This window comes from Grammomys surdaster, unplaced genomic scaffold (assembly GCF_004785775.1).
Source record: "Grammomys surdaster isolate TR1022 unplaced genomic scaffold, NIH_TR_1.0 1100, whole genome shotgun sequence".
NCBI classification, from domain to species: domain Eukaryota; kingdom Metazoa; phylum Chordata; class Mammalia; order Rodentia; family Muridae; genus Grammomys; species Grammomys surdaster.
In genome coordinates, this window is record NW_021605519.1 from 257,919 (window position 1) to 265,433 (window position 7,515).

General features: G+C 53.6%; 1 protein-coding gene across 3 annotated transcripts in view; it reads right to left on the reverse strand.

The window, feature by feature from the left end:
- The window catches only part of Vwa5b2 (von Willebrand factor A domain containing 5B2), a 16,827-nt gene extending 9,312 nt beyond the window's left edge, over window positions 1-7,515 (reverse strand). Inside the window, exons 1-11 of one of the 3 annotated variants that reach the window (XM_028783408.1) lie at window positions 7,161-7,515; window positions 6,532-6,654; window positions 6,283-6,344; window positions 5,915-6,138; window positions 5,533-5,681; window positions 5,283-5,453; window positions 2,314-2,533; window positions 1,989-2,146; window positions 1,205-1,336; window positions 881-1,005; window positions 370-525 (exon numbers count right to left, since the gene is read on the reverse strand). In XM_028783408.1, coding sequence (XP_028639241.1) covers window positions 370-525; window positions 881-1,005; window positions 1,205-1,336; window positions 1,989-2,146; window positions 2,314-2,533; window positions 5,283-5,453; window positions 5,533-5,671 — 1,101 coding nt within the window. In that variant the 5' untranslated portion in view covers window positions 5,672-5,681; window positions 5,915-6,138; window positions 6,283-6,344; window positions 6,532-6,654; window positions 7,161-7,515. Of the gene's footprint in view, window positions 1-369; window positions 526-880; window positions 1,006-1,204; window positions 1,337-1,988; window positions 2,147-2,313; window positions 2,534-5,282; window positions 5,454-5,532; window positions 5,682-5,914; window positions 6,139-6,282; window positions 6,345-6,531; window positions 6,655-7,160 lie in introns of those variants that run through there. The other 2 variants (XM_028783409.1, XM_028783410.1) reach the window with 2 other exon arrangements.

Here is a 7,515-nt window from a genome sequence, read left to right on the forward strand (position 1 = left end):
TGTCTCTGTGTCTGGCTTATAGAGTATGACTGTAGAAAAGAGAGACTCTTTGGCACCAGAGATGGTGGCATACACTTTAATCTCAGCACTTGGGAGACAGAGGCAGGTGAGTTCAAGACTAACCTGGTCAACGTAGTGAGTTCCAGGACAGCCAAGGCTATATAGACAGACCCTGCCTCAGTGAATCAATAAGAGTGGCTCTTGGAGTCTGGGAGAGACACGTGTGTATGAAAGAGGCAGAGGTGGATGTGCTCCCTCTCTGGTAGATAGCATGTCAAGCAACAAGGTAACTCCTGACCTCTAAAGGCTGTCTCAGCCTTCCTCAGCTGCTGCCATGCCTAGGGTTGCCACATGTTGAGCCCCACATGCCTTGTGTCCCACAGCACTGCCATCTAACAGAAAGAGGAGCTCCCGGGTAGCTGCATTCAGGTGTCCAGGCTTGGAGCTCAGGTCTGGACAGAAGTTCAGCACCAGCACAGGGTTCAGCAAGATGTCCTTATGGAAACGTCGCTGCAGGAACCACACCTGAGCACAGCAGCTTGAGTTAGTCTGAGCCCAGGCCAGGGCAGCTCTGTCCAGGTTGGGCAGAGGGACTAGCCTTGGGGCCTTTTTCTATTCGATCCACTTAGAGGGGGCTGTTTTTTGAATGACAGCATGGATGTTGCCTACCTACACAAGACCTGCCTCCACCCACAAAGACCTATCTCAGAGGCATTCATGCAGGGTTTTCTGGGACTATGGATGCGCTCTGTGATGGTGGAGGCACGTACTGAGAGCAGACTGAGAACAGAGGGCCCTTGTCCTGATATGGTCCATCTTCCTGTTTCTTACGTACAGTTTCAGCCAGCACCAAAGCTTGGCCTTACATAGATAGCCATACCTGCCTTTCCCCATCACTGTCTCTTTGCTGCAACCTCTGGAAGTCATGGCGGGCCCTCACTTGGGCCTCATATTCTGCTGAACTCAAACTGCCAGCCTCCAGCATCAAGTGTGGCTGATGGGGCTCTGAAAAGAAGAGTCACAACTCTGTCAGGTAGTTCCTGCCCCTGAACCCCCAGACTGCTGGGCCCTTCTGTCTTCAGAAGACTCCAGCATTCTCCAAGATGACTTGGTCTTGCTTGGGGTCTTGAACTATCATTGAAAACTGCTTCCATGTCATTCCTAAGCATATCAGAGCTGTCCTACTGTGTGCCCCATCTCTCACCACTGGGGTATAAGAGGATCTCCAAGGCCCGATCACATTGGTGGCCCTCTGCCAGGGTGACACATATAGTTGCTGCAGAGCTGGCATGAGGGAGAGCATCTGCACGCAGAGCATGAGAGGGGCTCTCCAGGCCTAAGAACAGAAGTAAAGAGGGGTCAAAGTCACTTCACTTCAGGCCCCAAGAGCACAAGTACCGGCTTTCCAGATAACAGTGGCTATGGGCAGGGATTATGGCTGATTTAGCTGAGTGCTGAGTCTTATCTTGTACAGACTTATACAGGCTTATATAGACAAGGAAGGACTTATCTGCTTAAAGGGACTAGAATGTGGTGAGTTCCCAGGTCTGTGCTGGAGCTGGTCAGAAGGCTATACACTCAATTATCATCCTTCCCCTGCCTCTTGCACAAAGGAAAGCTACTCCTTTACTTGGACCAGTACCACTGTATCTCTCTTGATACTGGGGAATGGAGTAGTATATAAATTAATTACATTGTTAAAACTAGTGTGGAAACCAGTCTGGCATAGGCAGTGCAGGCAGGGGGTGTCAGGAGTCCAAGGTCATACTTGGTTACATAACAAGTTTGAGGCCAGCCTGGACTATATGAAACTCTGTCTCAAACAAACAAACAAGCAAGCAAACAGGCTAAACCAAAACCACTAATTAGCGATTCCTAAGACAAGCCGCTGTCTTCTTTTTACCCCTGTTCTCTCACCTATGAGCTGTGAATTATTTCCCAGTCTGACAACAATGATAGGGTGGCTAGGTTAGACCAGATACACCCACCTGCCAACAGACATGGTCCAGTCACAAGCATCTCAAAAGAGAAAGTATATGGAGCAGGACAGCGGGCAGGGCCTGAGAACACGTCCGGAGGGGCAGTTGGTTGATCCCAGGTCAGCCTTTCTTCCTCAGGGCTGCCTACCCAGAAGCAGCTGGTAGGGCTAGAAGGGAACATGGGAAGGGTTGTTAGGCTGCTGTGAAGGTCACTAGCCTTTCTAGCTGACTGGCACCCACCCTTCTTCACTCCGTCTAGCCCCTGGGGCCCCCTCACCCTCACTAGACCCAGATAACTTGAGGGAGGGATGAAGAGAATCACCATAGGCCCAACCTGTCGTCACAGAGCCCCGGAGACCTGGGGGACCCTGGCAGGTTTGGCTGGGCCAGTGGGGTGAACACAGTGGGCAGGGCCACATGCATCACCCCATCAGGCCTGGAGGGCAACTCCCGGCTGCTGCACAGGGTCACTGTCATGGTACCAGCTGCAGCCACAAGGCCAGTGGGCAACACCAGTGTGGACCGGGCTTGGGCCAGATCCAAGACAAGATGACCTATGATAAGTAAGAAAAGGTTTCAGAGAGCACTAGAAGGGGATGGGGGAGGTATCAATGGGGTGGGTGGACACTGAGGCACAATGCCAGGCAAAGCAGGACTTTGTGTAGTGGGCAAGGCACATGAGGCAGGATGACACATGAGGTGAACCATGGTGGGAGAGTCAGGTTGATAGAAGGAAGGGGCTGTCAACAGGCAAGAGCACAGCGAAATAACCACGGATGGAGGACTGAAGAAAAGGGGAGTATTCACTCCTGGAAGGCCCACTCTTCCCCTATCTCCCCCTTCATGTTCAACCTTAGTTTGCAATCACCCTAAAGAACCTTTCTTGTGGACTAACACCTCCTTCTAGACTGGGACCTGATATGTTCACAAATTCTCTGCTCATGAAAGATGGAGTACTCCCCAGGATTCACTAAGGTGCCTCCTGGATTCTCTACCTTCTCAAAGAGATTAAGGCAGCAATGTGCTTAGAAGCTGGAGGAAACAAAACAGCATTCACATGCAAAGCACAGGCTCTTTCAGGTGGGGGGGGGGCATGAGAGGGAAATGGAGTAGGGAGTGAGCATGTATTTTAAAAGATTTGTCACTGCCGCTGGATGTGACTGCACAGTCTGCCCCCCTTCACCTCTACAGCCGTGTTTTGCTTTATCTAACGATCATTTGTTCATCTTTCCCAGAAATACTTGCTGAACAAGATAAAGGAAGAAAAAGATAAAAAGAAAAAAGGAAGATAAGACATAGAAAATCTAGCACTTGGGAGGGAGAGGCACACCAGATCTTTTGACAGTTGGAGGCCAGCCTGGTCTATTGAGTGGGCTCTAGGACAGCCAGGGCTACACAGAGAAACCCTGTTGTGTTTTATAAAAAGTCCAGGATATGTTTTGTCCAGCCAGGTTTGGTGAGGTGGGAGGAGTGTCTTGGCAGGTTCACGCTGAGCATCTCTTCCCCTTAAGGTGGATGGGTACAGTGTCGAATAGTTTATTTAGGGCGTGGGAAGGTGAGTTGAGAAGGGAGTAGACACACACTCACACACTCACACACACACAGAGAGAGAGAGAGAGAAAGAGAGAGAGAGAGAGAGAGAGAGAGAGAGAGAGAGAGAGAGAGACAGCCGGGCGGTGGTGGTGCATGCCTTCTTTAATCCCAGCACTTGGGAGGCAGAGGCAGGCGGATTTCTGAGTTCGAGGCCAGCCTGGTCTACAGAGTGAGTTCCAGGAGAGCCAGGGCTACACAGAGAAACCCTGTCTTGAAAAACAAAAACAAAAACAAAAACAAAAACAAAAAAGAGGGGGGAGACACAGAGAGACAGAGAGAGACAGAGACTAGTTTGGTGGCTTTGCCTTTAATTCTAGTACTTTCTCGAGGCAGAATCAGGCAGACCTCTGAGAGTTCGAGGCCAGCCTGTCCTGACAGTGAGAAGAATAGAGTCAGGCTTTGAGTCTTAGCTCTGTGACTTCTGATTGTGTCATTTGATAATCCTCTTGGGAACCCTTCATTTCCTCATCCATAAAATAAAGAACATAATTATATCTCAAAGATTATAGTGAAGAATAAATGGAGAACTAATGCAAAGCGCCCAAAATCTAAGGAGCATGGTCATCACTTTTGGTCCCAATAAGAGGCTGAAGGAGGCAGTACACACTCTGTGCTCTTTGTATATAGAATACACAGGGTTTGTGAGCAGAAACCCACTTGGGGTCCTGTGTATTCATCACCATGTTTACACCATTGCCCCCTAATCTCCCTTCACCTATTCCCACTCCTCCAGTTAAATGCTAGCTCCTCTTACTGGAACATTCCTGGGGCTAGAGCCCAGGCCTTATTCTTGCTTCTACCTGTCTGTTAGGCTTAATCCAACTCTCCACACCGTTAGATTCTGTCCTTTTTCTTACCTAATAGTCACATGGGCAAGAATCAATTGTGTAAATAAACAAACAAATAGGATGCAGACCACAGAACACAGCACAGGGCAGGACTTCCATGCCCTCCAGCAGTCACGGGGTCCCTTTGTCCCAGGTTCTATGCTAGATGACCTAGAAATGACCAAAGCACAGCCCCAAGCTCAGGAGCCAGTGTTTCGAGAGAGATGGACAAGCAGATATAGTGACATTTATTTTGTCTCTTAAGTGCTTCTGGCTGGGGAACAAGGGAAGAGCACAGTCAATTATTTGTGGAGGATAAGGGGGAATTTCATTAGGCAAAGCATTTGAGTAACTCAGAGAACAAGTACAAACACATTAGTTAGAACCAGGGGATGGTCAAGCAGGGCAGTATAAAAGGAGTTTGAGCCACGGGTGAGAGCCTGGGCTGTTAGCTGGGACGGTGGATTTGATTCTGGAGCTAGTCAGTTCACAGGTTCACCGGGCCTGGCTCATGTGTGTAACCTAGGAGGTAAGGACTGGAGAATGCTCCCTTGGGGAGGAGTGCTATCTGCCTCATCTTAAAGAGACTTTGGCCACCTGGACAGTAGAGGTCTTTGGTACCCTGTAAGCTACTTAGTGCCTGTTATCTCTGTTTACTTGGCTGCGAACCTCAGACTCCCGCCTGGGCCACATTCTTTCAGCACCAGGTCCAGGTCACATGCCCTGTCCATGACTGCTGGATAAAGGGATGATCAATGGATGGAAAATAAAATCAGTGTCTGGAAGAAGAAAGAAGGCTGGCAGTGTTGGCGGGAGGCACGAGGGTGCAAGAACCTGAGCTGTGGCTGGCATTTGAGGACTCTGGCTCGGGCTTGGAACTTACCCTGTTCGCAGCGGCGGGGCGTAGAGGTCCCTAGTCCCAAGCCCAGAGCGCGACAGCAGGCGGCCTGCGATCGGCGCCGGCTCTGCAGCTGGAAGGAGACGCGCCGTCCGGCAGCCTCCGCCTCGAAGCCAGATACCACCTCTGCCTCAGCCAGAGGGTACACGAACACGCCTGCGAGCAGGAACGGGCAGACCTGCTGTCGAACCCCGCCTGGCATTTGCTACCTCCCGGCGCCCGCACCAGGTCTCACCGTCCACCGGCTGGGGCTGAGGGTTGTGGTAGGTGAGCCGGGCACGCAGGCTAAGGCAGGGTCCCTTGGCATAGGCTCGGACGCAGGAGTCGGTGAGTGGCAGCGGCTTCCAGCTGGTGGGGCAGTACAGGCCGGGCATGGTGCCCACCCTGTGTGAACAGGGGCTGGATGAGGGGCTCACTCCACTCCAGCGTCATGAAAGCTAGTTATGCTACCTGACCCTAAATCGGGTACCTAGACCTGGGACAAAAGCTAGCAGAGGGAGCAAGGCTGAGTCGAGGGCCCCCAACCCCCAAGCCGCAGCCTCTAGGCAGACAGGTGGGTAGATAAGAAGAGGGTGTGTGTGTTTAGGGATGGCAAGATGGGCATCCTTGTCCGTTACCTGGGTAGCAGAAGCAGAGAGCAGCTCCCCGCAACGCGGGAGTGGAGGGTTAATGGTTAACCCTCCAGTCCAGGCGTCCGCCAGTCCCGCTGCGGGCTGCGAGCCCAGCCGGGGGTTGGGGGGTGTCCACAGCTGTTCCTGCACCTTCTCGGGGCCTCAGAGCCGCCCCCGTACCTGCCTCCTGCCTCCTGGCTCTCCACGGTTGCCAGCTGTCAGAAGTGGCGCTTATGGAGAGATGGAAGATACTCTGGGTGGGGAGCAAAGGTTTAAAGGGCCAGCATTGCCCCAGGCGCCCCTAGCTCGCAAGGGTCCCCAGGGACAGGGTGAGGTCGGGAGCTGAAAGGGCTACAGTCTTTATCTCTCCTTGCCTGTCGTGACCGGAGTACTGAGAGAGGTTGTAGACCGGCTTGAAAGGTTGCAGTAGGAAGAACTAGAAAGGGACGGGAAAATTCGTCTCGGGAGGTCAGTTGTGCGGAGGTTTCGCGGCAGCGGGAGTCTATGTGATCGGTCTAGGGCGGCTCTCCCCGCCCTGGCTGACCTGAGACTAGGTAGCCACAGGGGGTGCTACAGGGTGGGTCTTGGGATCGCCCCCTCCCTTTGGGCAGCCCAAGCCTCACCGTCACTTCTTGGTGGAGTTGTGGGGCTTTGCGACCAGACGAGAGTGGGTGATGCTTCCTCTGAGCGCCACACTGCCTTGTTGCTGCACCTGCGGGATCCACCTCCGGACTACTGCTGAGATCCTGCGAGCCGGGAGAGGGGCGCCGGCTGCTAGTCCCGCCCGGGTTCCAAGAGGCCGCCCCTCCAACCCGCCTCAGCCCCGCCCGCCACTGCGGAGGGGGCTGCGGCTCCGCTCCTTCGGGCACCGTACCGCCTCCGCGTCAGCTCAGGCCGGTGGAGCCAGGCGAGAGTCCGCAGTGCAGAGAGCCTCCACCCCAACCGCTGCACGACTCCCACCAACGGCACAATGAGGCCTCTGAGCCCCCCCCCCCCCCATCCCTCTGGAGGTAAGGAGTTTCGTGAGCAAAGCAGGGCGGCGGAGTCTGCGAACACATTCCCCTCTTCCCAGCACTGCAGTGGCCCACCCACCACCACCCCGCCCTCGGTGGACTCCCGTTCACTGCAGTGACCCTTCCTCGTCACCGCAGCGGAAACCATCTAGGCCTCGCCCCCCACAAGAAGCAAATACGTCTTGGTTATTGCAGAAACCTCCCCTTTCGCGGCATGTGCCTTCGTTTTGTGTGCTCACCAAAGCGATTCCCCTCAGTCGAGTCTCCCCATCACTGCGGCGACGTCCCTACCCGGAAGCAGCCTGGCCTTCACTGCAGTGTTGTTATACCCTTCCTTTTCTGGGAGTGGGGAGGATGCGCAGGATGGCTGGCTCGCTCAAGGGCCTCAAGAGGAAAGCCTTCTAGCTTTCCCAAGGGTGCGAGCTGTTCCTGTCACAGCAGTGGTCCCTGCCCCCATCCATCAACATAGCACCTGGGGGTGGGGGTGGCATCCTTGCTCGGAAAAACAGGTTCCTTGCAATTGGCAGGATTTTCGCGTGTTTCTCACTGCAAAACATTAGGAAGGTCTGTAAAATCTCCCCTAGGACCTTGAGG